The 20,275-nt window shown below is 33.1% G+C and overlaps 1 protein-coding gene across 11 annotated transcripts in view; it reads left to right on the forward strand.

Moving 5' to 3' along the window:
- LOC129000065 (piezo-type mechanosensitive ion channel component) overlaps positions 1-20,275 on the forward strand; it is a 213,208-nt gene that overhangs the window by 59,462 nt on the left and 133,471 nt on the right. For 7 of the 11 annotated variants that reach the window (XM_054426925.1, XM_054426928.1, XM_054426934.1 and 4 more), the window contains exons 8-15: positions 716-826; positions 3,887-4,022; positions 14,480-14,616; positions 15,265-15,531; positions 16,047-16,176; positions 17,591-17,787; positions 18,166-18,311; positions 19,310-19,453. In XM_054426925.1, the coding sequence (XP_054282900.1) occupies positions 716-826; positions 3,887-4,022; positions 14,480-14,616; positions 15,265-15,531; positions 16,047-16,176; positions 17,591-17,787; positions 18,166-18,311; positions 19,310-19,453 (1,268 nt within the window). Of the gene's footprint in view, positions 1-715; positions 827-2,090; positions 2,142-3,886; positions 4,023-14,479; positions 14,617-15,264; positions 15,532-16,046; positions 16,177-17,590; positions 17,788-18,165; positions 18,312-19,309; positions 19,454-20,275 lie in introns of all 11 variants that reach the window. The other 4 variants (XM_054426932.1, XM_054426935.1, XM_054426929.1 and 1 more) reach the window with 3 other exon arrangements.

The raw sequence follows: 20,275 nt of genomic DNA on the forward strand, positions 1-20,275 counted from the left end.
TGAGCTAAACATAAACTTTTGTTGTATTTCTTATGATTAAAAATAAATTTAAACTGTCGTGGTAGCAGTCACACCAACCCATACAAATCTGTAAATACTTTTTATAATTATAAAACAATGTTTATCTGTTTCTGAAAGTAATTAAATACAGTTATGATTAAATTTTAATCATACATCACAGCATATAATAACTTAAATACACCTAGTAGGTCATGTACTTCTTAAATTAATAAAATTTACATACAATAGACAACATGCATTTTAAAAGACTTTTCAAGTTTCAGTAAAATCAAGAAACAAACTTGAAAACACAAACTATCAGTTTTAGATAGTGGCTGTAAAAAAATTTTAAGTAGCTTTAAGTAAAAAAAAAAAAAAAAAAATAGTACTGTAATATTATTTTTGTAAGATCAGTTTTGATTAGTATGTTTTCACGTAGATTTGCATTTTGACCAACAATAGTCTTAGATTAGACAGTTTTAAAGCCTTAGTCAACAGTTATTGTACATAATTTTTCCATCTGCGATTTCACGTTGGGGTTTTGTTTGTTTTTTAATTTTCATACATAATTTTGGTGCTCGGCTGCAGTGTTTGAAACACCATTTTGATGTCGAGAGTTTGTCAGTTTTTCATCAAAGTTTTGCTTGGTTTGTATTTTATGTTGACGGCAGGTAAAGTGTTTTTTGAAGGTTGGGATGATTGTATACCATTGCAGGCAGGGAATACAGATGATGGAATGGCTCGTCAACTTTCCGCCCGATTGTCGCAGAAACGTCTCTTACGTAACCAGACAAGTCGATGGCGGTCAGCCACTCGTAAAGTCAGAGTATGTTACAGCGATTCAAGCTTTCTTCTGTTGTCTTCTTCTTGGCCTCGTAATCGTTGTCGTACATTGTGCATGACTTCTACCTCGCAGGTTGTACAAAGCAGTGTGTTGGTCTTTGTGTCCCATGGATACACCCGCTTGTGTCGTTGTCAAAGAAGAAATTTTCTTTGCACTTTATTTTATGAACATTCTTTAAGTTTTATTAGAATTTTAGCAGTTTGAGGATCATTCGGATTCTGTCGATGGAAGGCTTAAAGTATTTCTAGCAATAAAATTACCAAAAGCTTAAAAAATATATCACTTATGGCAAAGCTGTGGACAATTTTTTTTTTCTCCAGGATTATGCTTAAAAACTGAATTGAAAAAGTTTCTTTTACCAGAAAAACATTATTTATCCTGAACGAAGTTGCAAGTTTTCTGAAATTTCACCAGGCTTAGTTTCCTATAACACTTTTCAATACAATCCCCCCCCCCACTCAATGCTAAAAATTTAACTAACATTCCAGAAATAAGTTTCAATATGTTATTGTTTCAAAATGATAGCGAAACTCAACACTTTATTATTAAAGATTATTAACATTTAACTTTCATTTCATTATTTTATCTAAAAAGTGTTCAACATTTTATACATAATTATTGTTTTAAAATGAAAGATTTGATATTTAACCAATGGTCATTATAATGACAGGAATAAATTGTTTGTAGTTTTTGCCCCATGGATAATATTCGCCAAGCCTGCTAGGTTTTATTTTATAAATTCTCGATTAACTAAATCTTTGTATTATTTGGATGCACGTCTATATTTTTCAGGTGATTGAGGTGGTTGGTGCGTTGTATTATATCACAACCTTGCTCCATTGACATATAATTTTGTTGCAAATTGGTTCTATAATATTTTATGTTAACTAAAATAATATTGATTACCTGAAAATATTTTTGACTATTGGAAATTTAAAGGATTTCATGTTTATACATATGTAGATGTTCCAACATGGATAAACCAAAACTCTGTGTACCATAGAAATAGCAAATCATTTGAATTCTTTGGTTCCTTATTCAAATCATCCATAATTATTGTTGGCTGAATAACAATCACTTTATTAATGTCTTGAATTACTTTGGTTTTTAACTAACAGTCCATACTCCCAAGCCTTTTACATAATTTAACACATACAACTAATTTGCAACAGTTTTGCATGTATATAATTTTTGCTTTTCACAGCTAATTGGTGATGGCACTTTCTTTTTGTTTGCTTTGTTTTAGGGAACTCAAAATCCTTCCCAAAGTTCTGTTTCTGTTACTGAGTCTACTCCAGTACGTATTCTTTTAAGTAATTTGCATTTATAACTTTATCGAAAAAGTAGGCTATTGTTTATTGTGAGGAATGGAAATTTCTCTAAATCAATCAACTATTTAAGTTGGAATATTTTTTACGTGTAAAGGTTCAAAAAATGTATTTTGCTTACTTCTAAGAACCCAATAGCATAAAGAAATTCTTACAATAACATATACAATAGCAACAATAGCATTAGTTACAAAAATATTGTGATGAAACAATCCATCTAAGAATTTCCTTAAAATAATCCCATTAGAATTGTAAAATCCTAGAGTGCTTGAACAAATAATATTGCAGTTGATCAGTGGTGTAGGCCTAGTGAGGTGAGAACGATGTTCCCACTCTGATTTTTCAAAAAAATCATATACAATTATAGGAGATCCTTATTTTTCCCAAGACGATGGTGTGCTTAGAAGTATTGGAAAATTGACGACCACCCCACTCATTCATTTACAAGACTCTTTTGTACAGTTGCCTTGTTGCCTGTTAGTGATATTTAAACATTTTATTTCTGTTGAAGTCTTTGAACACACATTGCTTTTGGGTTTGCACAGATTAAAGAGTAGCTTGCTGTTTTTACTGAGTTAGACTAGTTCAAGTCTAGTAAATTAGAATCATTGTGAATATTATTAAAATTATTTAAAAATTCTATTATGCTGGCATGCTAAAATTAGTAAGTAGAAATTCAATTGTTTTGAGTCAGTATTTCCATTATTCTTGTTACATGCAGACTGGATCATATTTATGTTAGAATTGAGATAATGCGGCATTTGAACATTAATTTTATGGTACCATGTTGAAGTAAGTTACATGCTTAAGTAGCTAATAAATTAATTAATGAATACATTATGTTTAACACCAAATAGATCGAGTACTGGTATATTAAGAGTTAATCTCAAATAAAATTTTACCTCCTCTTGGAAATAGAAAGATATTTACAAATTTTTAAGCAATAATTGTATACTCACTCCAATATTACTCCTTTAAAACTAATAACATTTGTGATAGGCCTATTTGTAAATGTTTACACCTTGGCTACCGCAGTAGTACTAAGTTTTTCATCCTTATGGACCAGTAACGCACCATGCTACGGCCGGTTTCTACCCATACTGCCGTCGCATGCGTTGGCTGGTCACATTAAAATAAACTGACTTTGCATATTTGCGTAGTTATTAAATGCTATTAAAAACTTATATCTTTGTAACGGTCTATTTGAAGGCCCTGAATTCTCTGCAGAGGTCTACAGGGATGTCTGTTGCATATGTGCGTCACTTGGTATGTGGATGCGATTAGTGACATCATATCATAGTTGGCAAAACTGTTTTTTACTTTGCTGCACCACTGGCCCGTGTACTGTTAACCAAGTGAAACCTGGTTTATGTGCAATATGAAAATGTATACCTCGGGCCGTGGCAATGACCGCAGCGACGCAAATATGTGGTGATCGGTAGCAAACGTGTTAAGTATTTTTTTCTACTATAGTAAATAATAATGTTTTACTTTAGGTTTGAAATGGTAACTTTGATCAATAAAGGCCTGACTCAATATTTATGTTATCTAACTCTTTTTGTAAAACTGACTCTTTACTTTTAAACTGTGAACATTTAAGCTGTATACACACCTGTTAAAATTGCATTTCCTGCTAAAACTTTGTTTATGTTATAGTTAATGGTTAGTTAGAGTAGCAGTTAGTACTGGTCGTAAGTGTAAGCAATGTTTGCAGCTGATACGAGGTAGGGAGTCCGTTTATCGCAAGGGAGCCAGCAGGACACGCGGACTGTTCCAGGACTCCCTGGGTAGTGTCACCATCGCTGACTCTGGCGAGGAACACATCAAGCTGGAGAATGTACCGGAAGGAGGTAGACTAAGTTACGATGTATAGTTAACACAATAAGTCCTATCTCACCAGCCTTGGATCCAATGCCACTTGGATTAACCACTTCTTTGATGGGCAAAGAGTAGGTTTATTTTCCCATAGTTTTGATCTCAATCATTTTTATACAGCACTATGCCCAGTACATAAATGAGAGAAAAGCTCAACTAATTCTGCTCTAGGTATATTGTAGTTAATTATTTAGTACCAGGGGACGGAGTATTGCTTGTGGTGTTTGTAGGATACGTTAAACAAATAAACATAAGTCTACATATTTACAATTTCTATGATATTATAAAATATTAGGGGTCTGCGGTACAGAAAATTTAAGGTCAGTACGGTTCGGTACGGTACAATATTTTGTACCTCGTTTCTCGGTACAAAATCCGTACGGTACGCGGCTACCCGTATTTTTGCGGTTTTCTTCTCAGAACTGTATTTAAACCATTATTTTGAACTTAAATACATTGACATTACTATGGATAGTATCCTACATTCATGGTTTTCTAACAACAATTACTGTACCACACATTATTAAAACAAAACCTTTTACTACTACAAGGATTGTGTCAAGAAAAATCACAGTTAAGATAAAGGCTTTACCTATTTTACTCTGAGATATTTTGAATATCCATGATAAAGTGGTTTTAAAATAGGATAAGAGTTATTATGAATAAACATGTTTGAAACATTTATTGACAAGATAATTTCACAAAACTGGTAAATTATTTCCAACCTACACAATGTCTAGTTAATTGTTTTTAAAATTTTTAAAAACATATAAAAACATTCAGTACGAAGACAGTGTAGTTTTGCCAGCTGTTCACAGCAGACGACAATTAAAAACTGGAGGTTATGATGAAGTAATGGCAAAGAGCATCTTTTTTTTATCAGCTTCAAAACTAGTTATAAGATGAATACAACTCTTGCAAATTTTTTTTCTGAAACTAAAATTTGGATTATCACAGAGTAAGATTATTGTCTTTTCATTTACAAAGATAACATCCACAATATCAATCATATCAGCAATCATTAGTTTATCTCAGGCTCAATCCAATTTTCTTAGTATATTTTAAAGCTCTTCCAAAGAATCAAAAGACCCAGGCCTAGACCTAATTATTTAGGAGGGCCTATATATAAATTGATTAGGTTAAATTGATTAGTTTCATGGTAGATTCTAGGCTGAGTTGGAACCAACACATCTCGCAGGTATGCATTAAGCTATCAAGATGGAACCTTTCTGAAAACTTTAACGTAGATACCAATTATAATACATTTTTTACACTTTTTCTAAATTTATTCAATGAGGCATTCCCTAAAAAAATTGACTGTCCAAAGAATAAACGGAAGAAAAACAACTGGGTAACAACAGGAATAAAGATTTCTGCAGATAATAAAAGTAAGTTGCACCAAGAATCAAAATGGAATCGAAACCCTCAGTTTTTAACTTATTACAAAAACTACAGAAAGGTTTTCAAAAAAGTAGTTGCACTAGCAAAACTTAAAGCTAATGATGACTTTATTAATAAGTCTAAAAATAAAAGTAAAGCATCTTGGGTAGTAGTGAAAAATGAAACAGGACTTAATAAGCAAATATCTGATACCCCAGTAGAAATTAAATTCCAACATGAATGGAATACACAAAATTCTGCAGTAGCGGTAGCAAATAACTTCAATACTTTTTTTATTAATATTTCTCAGTATGCTAACCAGTCAACAGATAAATCTAAAGCCATTCAGCTACTAACTAAAAATCATCCACCTTCCAAATTCACATTTAAATTTAGAAAGGTTTCAATTAACGAATTAAGAAAAGTTTTTGCATCTCTCAGTAACACTAAGTCCTCAGGTTGGGACGATATTCCTCTTTTTGTCGTTAAAAGAGTCTTTAAATTTATCGAACATCCATTATGCCAAATAGTAAATCAGTCCCTTGACGAGGGTGTTTTTCCTGATAAGCTTAAGTTTGCTGAGATTAAACCGCTATTCAAAAAGGGTGATGTCAACGATCCTTCTAACTACCGTCCTATAGCAATTTTGCCATGTTTTTCAAAGATTTTTGAAAAAATTGTTAAGATTCAGCTAACAGAATTTTTGGAAAGCAATAATCTAATAAATCCGTCACAGTTTGGTTTCCGCCCAGGGCTTAGTACTGAAAAATCCATAACAAAAATAATTGACTACATTTCGAAAGCCTTGGATGGTTCGCAGAAGACTGTGGGTGTGCTGTGTGACTTATCCAAGGCTTTTGACTGTGTGGATCATGATATACTTTTAGAAAAACTAAGTAAGCATGGAATAAAAAACACTGAATTAAAGTGGTTTGGATCCTATTTAAAAAACCGAAAACAAAGACTTATTATACAAAAAATGCAGAGAAATTATAAATCAGAGTGGAACATAAACCCCTGTGGAGTTCCTCAGGGCTCCATTCTTGGCCCTTGTTTATTTATCATATATGTTAATGATCTATGTAAAGCTACTAAGATGTCTACCTTTCAATATGCAGATGATACAGCTCTAATTTGTACAGGACAGAACAATGACATCATACAAGCCTCAATAACTCAGGAATTTCAACTTCTCGGGGACTGGTTTGCAGTAAATGGTCTGTCCATGAATGTAGAAAAAACCCAACTAATTCAGTTTTCTGCATCCAATATTAACCAAGAAATCTGTTTAAATACAAACTTTAATTCAATTCACTCACAAAAATTAATAAATTATCTGGGAATTGATATTGATTCACAATTAAATTGGCAAAATCACATTAAAAACCTATCAAAAAGACTACGTTCAGCAACATTTGTTCTTACGATAATCAGGGATACTACTAATTTAAAAACACAAATAGCAGTATATCATGCATATTTTTCATCGATTATGAATTATGGAATTACTGTATGGGGCTCATCAAGTCAGGCCAAAAAAATATTTGTCCTTCAAAAAAGAGCAGTAAGAATAATGGCCAGAGTTCCCAATAGAACACATTGTAAAGATTTATTTATTCAGTTTAAAATTTTGACCTTTTTTAGCTCTTATATATACAAATTGGCATTAATGGTTAAAAGTGATTTCGATACATTCATGGACTGTCAACCATCTCATACACATAACACAAGATTCAAAAATATTATAAAACCAATTCAACATAGGCTTAAAATATTTCATTTATCTCCTCAGTAAACATGCATAGATAATATTCTCACAAGTGTAAGCTATGATAAAAACGCAACCATAAATATTGATCTTGGCATGTCTGACCATAATGCATTATTTTTACAATTGCCTAAAACCTTAAACTTGCCTGAAAGTGTATACAAAAGAATTCGCTTTTTTCCTATTAAAAAATTACCACTTTTTATTAATTCATTAAGTGACAATATCAAGTCTTTAGCTCTAGACAAATCTGTGAATGACAACTACAAATCTTTTTTATCTAGTTTTACACTTTCACTGAATGAAGTTTATCCTGTGATATTAATTAAAGAAAAGAAAAACCAATGTAAGGAGAATTGGATTACTCAGGGTATAATGATTTCTTCAGAGACTAAAAGAAGATTACACCAATTGGCAAAAACATGTAGACAAAAATCATTTTTGAACTATGTTAAGAACTATAAAAGAATTTTCAAAAAGGTAGTTTTGCAGGCTAAGAGATTGCATAATAGTAATTTTATTATTAAATCTTGTAACAAGAGTAAAGCTATGTGGGGAGTTGTTAAAAAAGAACTGGGCATTCAAGTAAAAACGGAGACTACTACTAAAATTGATGTTGGGGATAGGGTGATAAATGAACCCAAAGAAATTGCAGAATATCTTAATTTTCAATTTTCCAACATAAAGGAAATATTAAATGTGCCAAATGTCTCTTTCATCAATAACAAGTACATCAGTAAAAACTCTTTAGAATCAGACAATACAGATAAATTACAGTTTTTGGCTTTTACCAACAAATTTGAAGTTAAAAATGCTATCTTAAGTTTAAGTAATAGTAATTCTTGTGGTTGGGATGAGATTCCCACTAAATTATTGAAATGGACTGCTGACATTATTTCTGATATTATAGCTAGACTCATCAATCAATCATTTAGTGAGGGTGAATTTCCAGACTTGCTAAAATTGTCTGAAATCAGACCAATTTTAAAAAAAGGCAAACATAATAATAGTCAAAATTACAGACCAATTTCTTTACTCAGTAATATATCTAAAATTTTTGAAAAAATTATTCATCTTAGAATTGCAAATTACCTAGAATGTAACTCAAAACTGTGTCAAGAGCAGTTTGGTTTTAGAAGAAATCTAAGCACACATAATGCTCTTTTTACTTATATTAGTAGTGTCCTTGAAGCTCTGGATCAGTCACAGTTGACTGCAGGAGTTTTCTGTGACTTATCCAGGGCTTTTGACTGTGTGGACCACAGGTTGCTGCTGATCAAATTGAAGAATATTGGCTTGGAGGGAATGGCACTAGAATTATTACGATCATACCTATTCAATCGAAAGCAGCGCACAATAGTAATAAAAAAATCAATAAAATATTATTCTAACTGGGCCAGCGTTACATATGGTGTTCCCCAAGGTTCCATACTTGGGCCTTTATTATTTATTATATTTATTAATGACTTGCCTAATTGCCTTTCCACAAATTCCTGTGCTTTCACTTTGTATGCTGATGACACAACTGCTCTTTTAAAAAGAAAAACACTAAGTGAACTTAAATTAACTTTTGACAGCACAATTAAAAAAATCAATGAATGGTTTGAGAGCCATGGCCTGAAATTAAATGAATGTAAAACTAACATTCTTCAATTTAAACTCAGAAACAGAGTTACAGACACCACAATCAGTAATACAAAAATTGTTAAGTTTTTAGGTCTAAATTTAGACTCAAAATTAAGTTGGTCTGATCACATTCATCATCTAAATAAAAAATTAAGGTCAACAAGGTATTCACTAAGTGTACTATCCAAGGTCACGCCGCTAGAAGTCTGCTTGACAGTATATCATGCGTATGTTCATTCTTTGCTGGCTTATGGCGTCACTCTATGGGGTAACTCTGCAGAGGCCAAGAAAGTGTTCACTTGCCAAAAGTCAATTCTCAGAACTATTTTTCACCAGAAGTCTAAAAACAGCTGTAAACCTTTTTTCAAAAAACATTCCATTTTAACATTACCTTCTCTTTATATATTTGAAATAGCAAAGTATGTTCATGCAAATTCCTTCTTTTTTGAAAAATATAAAATAAATCATAACTATCAAACGAGAAATAATAACAAAACTTTTCAATATCCCAAACATTCGCACACAAAATTTGAAACTGGGCCTCTTTACATGGGATTAAAAATCTACAATCATTTACCTAATTCATACAGAACTTTATCAAAACCAAATTTTACATATAAACTGAAAGAGACTTTGAGCCAAAAAGCGTATTACAAAATTCAGACGTTTTTTAAAGATAAATTGTAATAGTTTTTACTCTTGTCAGGGTATAATTAGATTAAGGAACCTAGATATAAATTGACCATGTACCAGCTTGGGAATTACTTTTGTAATTATTGTATCAGGCGTGATGTACAATAAAGCTTTGTCTATTGTCTTGTCTATTGTCTATTGTCAGTATATAGGGCCAAAAGTTTACAATAAACTACCTGCTGAGATAAAAAACATTGCCTCAGTTTCTAAATTTAAATCATCTTTAAAAAGTTTCCTTTTGGAGAGGGCATTTTACTCACTAGAAGAATATCTTGGAGATGTGATTACAATTTGAAAGGTATTACTTCTCCCATAGGTTTGTATTGATTGCTTGATTTGTTTTGTATTTTATAATGTAGATTTTTCAATGTATAATTTTATTAGACTTAATGACAAATCACCTGTCAAGAGAATTGATGTAATGTGATGATGTTAAATAAATAAATAAATAAATAAAAGAGTCCTCCATCTCCTTAGAAAACTTAGGCCTGAAATTCCTGAAAATTCTCTTCTGTCAGTGTATTATGCATTATTCCACAGCCATGTAACCTATGGGCTAGTACTGTGGGGGCACTCCTCAGCGGCTGAAGATGTGCTGCTCTTGCAAAAGGCAGCCTTGAGGATCATAACATCTGCTGGCTACCTAGATCACTGCCGACCTATCTTCAAGGACCTGGGAGTCCTTACAGTATACAGCCAATATGTGCTGGATATACTGACCCTATTGAAGAGCAACTTAAAGGCTCACCTTAGGAGAGAGGAGGTACATGCACACCACACCAGGAGGGCCCAAAACATAGATTTTCCCCGCTGTCGTCTCAGCCATACCTCGAGTAGATATCCACGCTCAGCCATAAGAATTTTCAATACGCTGCCTACTCGAGTGCGGGAGATGGATGCGCCCTCTTTTAAGAAGTTATTAAAAGATGTATTGCTTAAAAGGCCGCTGTACTCCTTAAAGGAACTTGAGGATGAGCCCCTTGTTAGATGAGTTTCTGTCCGCCTTGCCAATAGTAAACGGCCAAGTTAAGTTTAGTGACTCAGTATAATTACTGTAAATAATGTACATAGTTTTTATTTTTATCATTAACAATATAACGCAATCTATCAGACTAGTTCTGTCAAAGATGAAGAATTCAAGTATACAAGTATACAAGTAAGGTAGCAAAATCACTATATAGTTCATAAGATTTAGATTGCATAAAGTACCTTCAGCACAATAAAAAATACAGGAAACTAAAAAACATTTAAGCCTTAAACAGCCACATCTAACAATATAAGACAAGATACAGAACATGCAATTACATAATTTGAGACCGAGTAGGCTTGCATAACGAAACAAAAATATGCAAACAACAACAACTATGCTTGTGGTTTCGTCAATAGAAAGATAAAATATGTATAACAAATATTTTAACTTATAAAATAAGATTGTAGATTAGTTACAAGTTTAATATGTAGCCATAAACAGTTTTATCATAGTAAGGAATGGCCAGCGGCAAATTTAATATTCACGAAAATACTGACTGAGTTAGAGATAACATTTAACAGTCATCATAAAACTATTATTTTTATGATAAAAAAAAATTGGGGTAAGTCGTAAAGAAATAAAAGTGATAAAACTCAAGGTTCTTGGAAGTACTTGAAAAACAACAATTGTCTTGATAAAATGTTAATGGATTTGGGACTGCTAATGGTTTTTTTATTGCATCATCACCCTAGTAATAAATTATGAAGATCGTAAACAAACATCTGATAAGACTTTTATGTGCTCGGAACCAACTGCCTTTGACTATGATAGTAAACTGAAAGTAATTTATTGAACCGAATTTGTACTGTGTAAAATGCTGTACCGAACCGATGACGGTAATTTAGCTGTACCGTACCGACTTTTTCGGTGCACCGCAGACCCCTATAAAATATAGTCAAAAATATGTAATAAAACAAACTAGTTGCTCTGCCCGTGCTTCGCTACGGAGTGAGAATGCAGAAAAGAATATTTTGGTTTTACTCTAAGATACTATAATATACTATAAGAAACAGTTACAACACACTTACCAGGAAACATATAGGCAAAGGCTCAATCGTACCTATTGATTAATTAAATGAATATATCTTAATGTATTACAGTACCATCATTTTGTATAGTGTATATCATTTAAAATATATGCAAAAGTATAACTCATTGACCACATGGCACCAAGAAACAATTCCTCTTGTAAACAAATTAAATTAAATAGCAGAACAGTATTTCTGACAACAGCTAGAGTTTCATAACAATGTTTGTTTCCCATGTTAATCTTATGGAGAAATACGAAACTTTAAAGGGCCCCAGGGCCTCACTCTAATTATTTCCCTATAAAAAAATTTTCCTGCACAACTTCACGTTACGCTCTTCTCAATGACACCAAAAACACGTCAATCGGTTCTGTAGTTTCGGAGGAGTAATTGTCACAAAAAATCTGCTTGCGTATTAAATAAGTATATAGATTATATAATAATATTTTATCATGCTCACGTATTTGTGCTATACTCACAACATTTTGTGCACGACCCTGTCGTATCAATTCTTTGAAAACCATTGTAGGCCTAAAACAACTCGCATTACTGACACAGTAAAAAATTACAAAAAATTCTCCATTTAAAATAATATCATAACAGTATTGTAATTTTTAAGTTGAGCCATTGCATATGACTTGATTTGAGTTGTGAATATTATGTGCTCTCTGGTTGCAACCATCGATATATAACGACGACTGTACATCGATCGTGAGGAACTACTACTATCGATATAAATCATTGGATCGCGGGACGTCGCAACAATGGCATCATACACGGATATTAGAACAGAAATGGTATGGATCAAAACATACAAGAATGATGTCACTGGATGAAATCTGATACTAATAATCTCCAAATGTGTTTTGGACGTTTTTTGACAGTTGCATTGAAATAACAATACAAACATGTTTATTTTCGGGTCGTCTGTTTGTTTATGATCCATATAGTTTCTATTTTATAATCCCTGGGATCGTCCACAACGTGTCCATTCCGGTGACACATTGTCCAAAACTACAGAGCGTCCTTGGGGTTTCCTTTAATATTATTTGTTCAGCATTAGTGTATCATCTTTTGCAGTAAATAATCTACGATTTTGAACAGTCGTCATTATTCCGTTGTAAAACACCTCAAGCGAATTTACATAATCTATATATAAAGCCAAAAGTACCCATGAACTTTTGAGAAAACTACAAGTCACACCCCCATAAACCATATACTTAAAATGTTCGTCATGACGAGAATATACCTAATGTTAAAAATACCTCAGCTGTACTTATTTGTTTGTTATTCTTTCAATTTATTACCTTATTAAAATCAGGTGTGATTATTTGTTTCTTTTACTGTATTTTGTTTATTTCAGGTTAACTTAACCAATCAATAGTTTTATTAATACTTATGATGTCAAACGGGGCGAAGCCCGTGGGTAACAGCTAGTCAATTTTAAAGGGTATTTATGGGAATGTCCTTTTCTTTTGTATTGTATTTAGTAGTTTGCCACTGTACCGTAGATGATTTGTTATAAGCATATGTTACAGTTCATTTATTTACATTTCCGTAAAGGGCGTAAAGCTGTCTTTGCTATCTAGATTTCCATAAGATCGATGTTAAAAATATTAAAATTTCATTTCAAGTTTTTAACGAAATAAGAATTTTTCCAGAACAGCATGGATATTGTTTTTTGTCTGAAACTAAGTTTTTGAAATCATTGTGCGCAAATGTGATTCGTATTATAGTATAGATAGATTCAGGTCTTCCAAACTTAAATTAATCTCAGTTCTGATATATAATTTTTTTTGTTAAATTCTTCAAAACTTTATTTTGCAGAACGTAGACCTAATTATTCCTGTGACCACAACATTATATAATTGACTTGTATACTGAAGTAGACATCCCATCTATATGGACCACAGCTGTTGCCAGTATCTTACTAATATTATAAATGTGAAAGTTTGTGTGTTTGTTTGTTTGTTTGTTTGTTTGTTTGTGTGTTTGAAGTTCAATCACGCATAAACCACTGGACGGATTGGGCTGAAATTTGGCATGATGATAGCTTACATTCCCGATTAACATATAGGCATATTCTTATCTCAAAAATCCTTTCGGGCTCCGCCCCAGTAGCTCTGTAATACCCCATGTTAACCTTATGAGTATTCATATTTAAAGGGAATTAAAGAATTTAGTCAGCTGTTTCAACTAAAAAAGTTGGTTCTATGATATGGAAAAGCATTAAAAAGTTATAAGATTTACCAACAGGGTGCAGCACTATATATTTTTTGCATTTATGAAAACAGCTAATTTTAACTAAGCAGCAACAAAAAACTGTGATTCGCAATGAGAACTGTCAAAGTAGGATTGTTTACAGTTATGTTTGTGTTTTTCATTTCATGAATAATTTGTGATATTTTGCGAATTGTTGATAATTTATTTTACTCTATTGTTTAGGTGAAGTGGTAGAACATTATGGCTATGGTAGATGTGTAATACTATAGAATAGGCCCTACTGTAAATTTAAAAAAAAACAAATTTTATCAAACTGTGTCCTCCTTTATTGCAAACGCAAAGCTTGAGTATAACTGCAATAAGCATTTTATACTTATTCCAACCCCGTACGAAGGACGGGTACTCTGCTAGTATCTTTATAAAAAAGTTGAGAGAGCTATTGACAAAATGACTTGTGTCTAAAATTCTACTTTCTACATTTTTTGCTGCTGAGATGGGTCATAACAGTTGCTATAGCTTACAATGAGTCGTTCTATTAGATGGACAACATGGGGATGGAATGTCTAGTTGTATCAATAGCGAAAGGTTATAGGCTATATATTGTTTTGCGTTCCTATTGCTATGTTTATGAGAAGCTATCAGTGTTTCCATCAGTGGTTTTCTATAACACTGTGTACTATCTAGGAGTGTCTGTGGCAGATGAAGCTGATATGGAGGATGACAGCCAGCCTGGCGTGCTGGAGATGATTTTGAACGGAGTGATTGCAGTGGCTCAACTCATAGCGCAGTCCTCTTACATCGGCACCAACATCATCATGATGGTAGGTCTGAGAACACTGCAAGGTAGTTTATTGTACTGTCGATTCACATGAATCTAAACACTTATGGGACCAGGTGTTGGATTGCCATAAATGTCAGATAGTCAACATTTATTCTAAATTTAAACTTTTAAATAAGAATAGTCAACTTGTGATGTTGATTGTGTAGCCTGCTTACTCTGGGTGTTCAAACTAATCACTATAGATTTTTCATCATCTTAGCTGCTGTCTACTTTAAGATTAAATATGCTTCTGGCTTTTCCTACTATTCATGTTTCTGGTGAAAGTTAAAAATTTAAAACATAGAAATTCATATTTAAAACTGTATGAATGCTGTGAATCATATTTTTACGTGATTTTCATTTTGTGTGTTTTTTGTCATTGGAATGTTTAGGTTTCTTACATGAACAATCCAAACCTAGTGTTATCAAACATTGACCTGTTGATAGACAGTCCAATGACAAATTACATTTTAGTTCAGAATGGATCCCACTCGGTATCAAACCATCAACTCTCAACTTGAAGGTACTACAACCACTTTGCTGCCCAAACAATATTTTAAAATGATTTAGCTAGGAAACCAAACCCTTTATAAACTAAAACCTGACAACTTTGCCAATCCAAATCATTTAAACATCAAATTGTCTGCAGGCGTGGAGCATAACCTACCACAGTTGGCTGACGTTCGTGCTACTACTGTGGGCGATGTTCATGTGGATGTTGCCTAACCAGCGGAAGACGATGTTGCGCACGTCACCATTCCTCGTGCTCTACGCAGAGTTCCTCCTGGTGGCGCAGTACCTCTACGGCATGAACCTGACAGACGACGAGCTGCCGACCAAGATACAGGGTCTAAACCTCAAGCAGATTGGGTTTGAGAAGTATCTTCATCTACCGGTCAAACCTCTGTTGGTCAAGGTTGGTATATTGCTGTTGCTCGAATGCTGCGATACTTATTGTAATTGATGGAGAGGAGATCAAGTTTGGTGAATTTTTTTGACGATGAAACTCTCAAATAATTGTTAGGAAAAGTGTACTCTTTGCCATATTGATCAGTGATCTATAATAATGTTTTTGGTTAATCTACTACTAAAGATTTTGCGATTTTTCCTAGACAAATAATGTGCATTTTTTAAACCATTATGTAACAAAAAAGATAATTGGGTATAATCATCAGGCTATCTAACTTTGCTTGTTGTCAATTGAAAACTACTTCTAGAGTTTTGAAAATATTTAGAAATCAGCATTAAATTCTCCATATTTATTTATGTTCCTGTCAGTTTAAACAAGTCATAAACTAGAATATAACCTGTATATTGTATTGAGTAATTGTTATTTACAATATAGCTAAAACATTGACTTGAAATTAATAATCTTTGAAACCATGCACACTTTGATATTGAATCGTAGATTTGAGATTTTAAATGTTTTAGACTCTTTACACATTGATGTTTTGGATCACCCTGCGCCAACACAACCAAGAGAAGTGGGAGGCTCGCCAATCATCTGCTATCACTGACATGGTGGCACCTCTGCAACTTGGAGTCGGTACTGCCACCACGGGTAAAGCAAACAAACATTCCCTTGTTTGTAGCTATAATAATTTCCATGCCTAGTGTATCTTGGAAGAACCAAACTAGTCTCATTTTTCATAATGCTCAATAACTAGTATGTTCATAAAGTAATTACTTAATCCTTGGGCACACTGATTTTGAAATGCCATTAGCCACATGCAGAAATTACGTTCATGTCTAGGAAAATTGAGAAAACCCTCAGGTTAATATGATTTGTTGCAAAAAGTTATGCTAAATAAAAATAATAAAGGTTGGAGACAAAAAGATGATACACGCAAATTATATGAAGCCCTAAAATTTATCTAGGAGTCATTATAAAACAAACAATGAAATATCAGTCAAAATATGGAAATTTGTGATAGTAAATAAAAAATAATTGAATTTATTTGACAAATTATTTCATTTTGTTGTGTAAAACTCTTAATTTATTAAACTTGTAGCATTTTGTAAGAAAAATATTTGATTTTTCTAGAGCGCTAATTGGCATCCTAATAGTAAAAAATACACCGATAAAAAACTAGGTTAATAGATTTTAAGTTATTAAAACAATAACATTACAAAAACACTAAATAAAAGGTTTAATAGGCGCAAATTTTGCTAATAACACAATTTAACTTTTTATCTGTATTGCATCTACTACTTTATCCAGATTGTGTGTATTAAAGTTATAATTAATATAGAAAACACTATGCCTACCTTGCAATGAGTACATAGCAAAAAGGTGTTCAATCACAAACAACTGTTTTGTGGATGTGTGTAAAGTGTCAATGTCAGTGTGAAGTGTGAAGAGCGTGAAATTCATTATCACTTTGAAGCTTCGATGACTCTTTCAACCTAATAGCTTTGATATAATCTTTTCACTTTTTTTGGATGATAGTGAACAAGTCAAATCTCTTCCTGTATTGATGTTATTTTTTTGTGAAGTGAATTTGGTTGTGGCAATACCAGTTGTGCTGGAATTATACCATGAAAAATCAATTGAGTATATTTGCGCTATTGGGGTTTATTTATCATACGTTGATTAAAATGTCTCAACCATATATATTTAACAAGAAACAGTAATACAGCCATCGAATGAAGTGAAACCGTGTTGTGTCAGTCTTTGATTGTTAGAAGTTTTCTCCGATGATTATTCTTTAAATGATAAAAGTGTTCAGTGTTACAAAATATTGTTTATTAAAAGAGTTTATTAATTTTTAAGTAATCGAAAATGTACTGAATGAAAAAGTTTAATGTAATTTAAAATCTACGCTATCACTCACCTAAGTTTTAACAGGAAAACAAATATTTTTAATGAACGTGTGGAACCATGTTGAATCTAAAAAAAAAAACCAATCAGTATTCATCAGTATCGCTGGTTAGTTTCATAATGAGGTTTCACCAACTCAAGAGCGATGTTGCAGCTATGGGGGCAGAGTCTCAGACCAAGACCAACCAGTTTGTGCAGCGCACCGGCCGTGTGGTCAGGGGATTCCTCACCAAGTACTGGATCTGGGTAGTGGCTGGAATACTGTTCACCATCGGCATCACTGGCCAACGCATGACTGTGTTCCGCATAATATACATGGCCCTTGCACTCGTCTTCATACTCACCTTCCAGGTTAGTTGGGTCTCGTACTGTTGTATAATTACTATTATAAAAAAAGCAAGGATTTCAATTTTAATGGTTATTTCTGTTACCGTAAATTCAGTTGTTGCATGATTTTGAATAGGTCCTGTTAGCCATGTGTTAAAGCCAAATCTTGAATCTCAAGCCCACCAAATCTCATGATTCAATTGCTAGATTGAGAATTGAATTTCAGAGTTAATTTTTAGAAACACTTGGTATTAGTTATAACTACCACAACCTGTAAATAAATACTATAACCGGAATATAAATGTTAAAGTTCTTCTAAATCTAACAATTTTACTTAGGCTAATTGTTTTTGACAATTACTAACCCTATTGATTTTTATTAAACCACTGCTTGTTTTTGCAGTTATCTTGGGTCCTTTGGCGCAAGATCATGTATGGTTTCTGGTTGACTGTGATTATCTACTCCATGCTCATCCTTGTGATGACTTACACTTACCAGTTTGACAACTTCTCGTCCTACTGGAAGACAATTGGAATAGACGAGGAGCTGTAAGTATTTGAAATATCTCACATTCTAGGTTGAGAAAATTATGCACACTACTGTCTAAAGTAGGTACAAGTAGGTTGTAAAGTATGTTTCATAAGAATTCAAATTAGATGCCATTTGGTATACAATAGAGGTTTAGATTTTCTATTGAATTGTGAACATCTTCTACGCTCGTGTACAGAATGATCATCGTCGTATATGATCACGGCGAAATCCTGATACCTCTTCTGATCATATAGACATCATCATTGTCTTTCGCGATCACAGAAAAATCCTCATCATCACCTCTGGGTTCATAATCTCACCAAGGCAGTAATATTTCTCAACCTCTGCATTTATTGTATGGACATCATCATTGTCTTCTGTGATTGTGGCAAATTCCTCCACGATCACCAAAACGTCATCATCGTCTGTTGCGATTACGGCAAATTCCTGAACACTTCTTACAGTTGTGGAGGTATCATCATCTTCTGCAATCATGGCAAAATCATAAAGATTGGTGGTTACGGAGAAATCTTCATTGCCTCTCACGATCAAAGAAATGTATTATCCCCGGCAATCATGACAAAAGTACACGCTTTAAAATCATGCAATCTACGCAGGCACATTCTGCAATCAGGAAAAATCATGATGGTAAAAGCTCAGTTCAAGCTCGATTTTCTGACTCTAGGTCATTCGAGCATTTAGTATAGGCTCAACTCCACACCTCTAGTATAAAATCTGTGTGTCAAAAATAGTTTTCATTAAAGGAATTATTTGAAAATAAGTTTTGGAAAGTACTTGTTTTGTAAAAACTTGTGTAATGATGTTATGAAGTTATGATAATAAGGAGTTTTTTATTTAACATAGTCACACTAACAACTCATTATGCCTTATTTGTATGAACAAACATCATACTTTGCTCCAAATGATTTAATTTAGGCCTATTTCATAGCATCTTTTTTATACCGTACCAAAATTTGATTATTAATTTTACAAGTTTTATTTTGTCAATTTTCAGACAACTGGACATAGGACTTGAGAGATTTGATACAACGGAACTATTTGTTAGACTTTTGACTCCAACATTCTTTGTTGTCATCACTGTTATACAGTTGTACTACTTTCACAAGGACTTCCTTGCAATATCAGATATTAAAAGCAGGTAAGTTTTGTTCCATATTTTCTTTACTTAAACCATAGACAAATAGAATAAATATATACTGTCAGCTGTGCTGCGGTTAGCAAAAGTTCTGGCGTCCGCCGCTAGGTTTTCCGTGTAGTTACGGCGCACTTCGCTTCAGCGTCTGCTGGTCACATACGGCTCCTGCGCTCCTCGCCTGCAGCGGTGTGCGCCGTAACTACACAGCACGCCTAGCGGTGGGCGCCGAAACCTTCCTTTGACAGTCTATATTTATTCTATTTGTCTATGCTTAAACATAGAAATTCAATTTTAATATACGTATTTAATAAAATAGATAAATAAAAAAAAACTAAAGTTTTGCAAACTAAATCCTAGTATATGAGCAATCAAATGAACAGTAGTGGCAGATAGGGTCTGTATCAAAGTAGATACAAATATATTATTCGTCCGACGATAAGTTTTGGAAACAATTTTATTTAGTTCTTTTGTCTTGTAAGCCTTCCAACAGTCTAATGCATTAATACTAGGGGTCTGCGGTGCACCGAAAAAGTCGGTACGGTACGGTACAAGCTTAATTACCGTCATCGGTTCGGTACAGCATTTTACACGGTACAAATTCGGTTCGGTACAGCCTATTATAATAATAAATTACTTTCAGTTTACTATCGTAGTCAACGGCAGTTGGTTCCGAGCACATAAAAGTCTTATCAGATGTTTGTTTACGATCTTCATAATTTATTACTAGCGTGATGATGCAATAAAAAACCCATTAGCAGTCCCAAATCCATTAACATTTTATCACGACAATAATTGTTGTATTGAAGTACTTCCAAGAACTGTTGA

Source organism: Macrosteles quadrilineatus, unplaced genomic scaffold (assembly GCF_028750875.1).
Source record: "Macrosteles quadrilineatus isolate MER2022 unplaced genomic scaffold, UCM_ALF_1.0 Scaffold_8__2_contigs__length_117827958, whole genome shotgun sequence".
Taxonomy (NCBI): Eukaryota; Metazoa; Arthropoda; class Insecta; order Hemiptera; family Cicadellidae; genus Macrosteles; species Macrosteles quadrilineatus.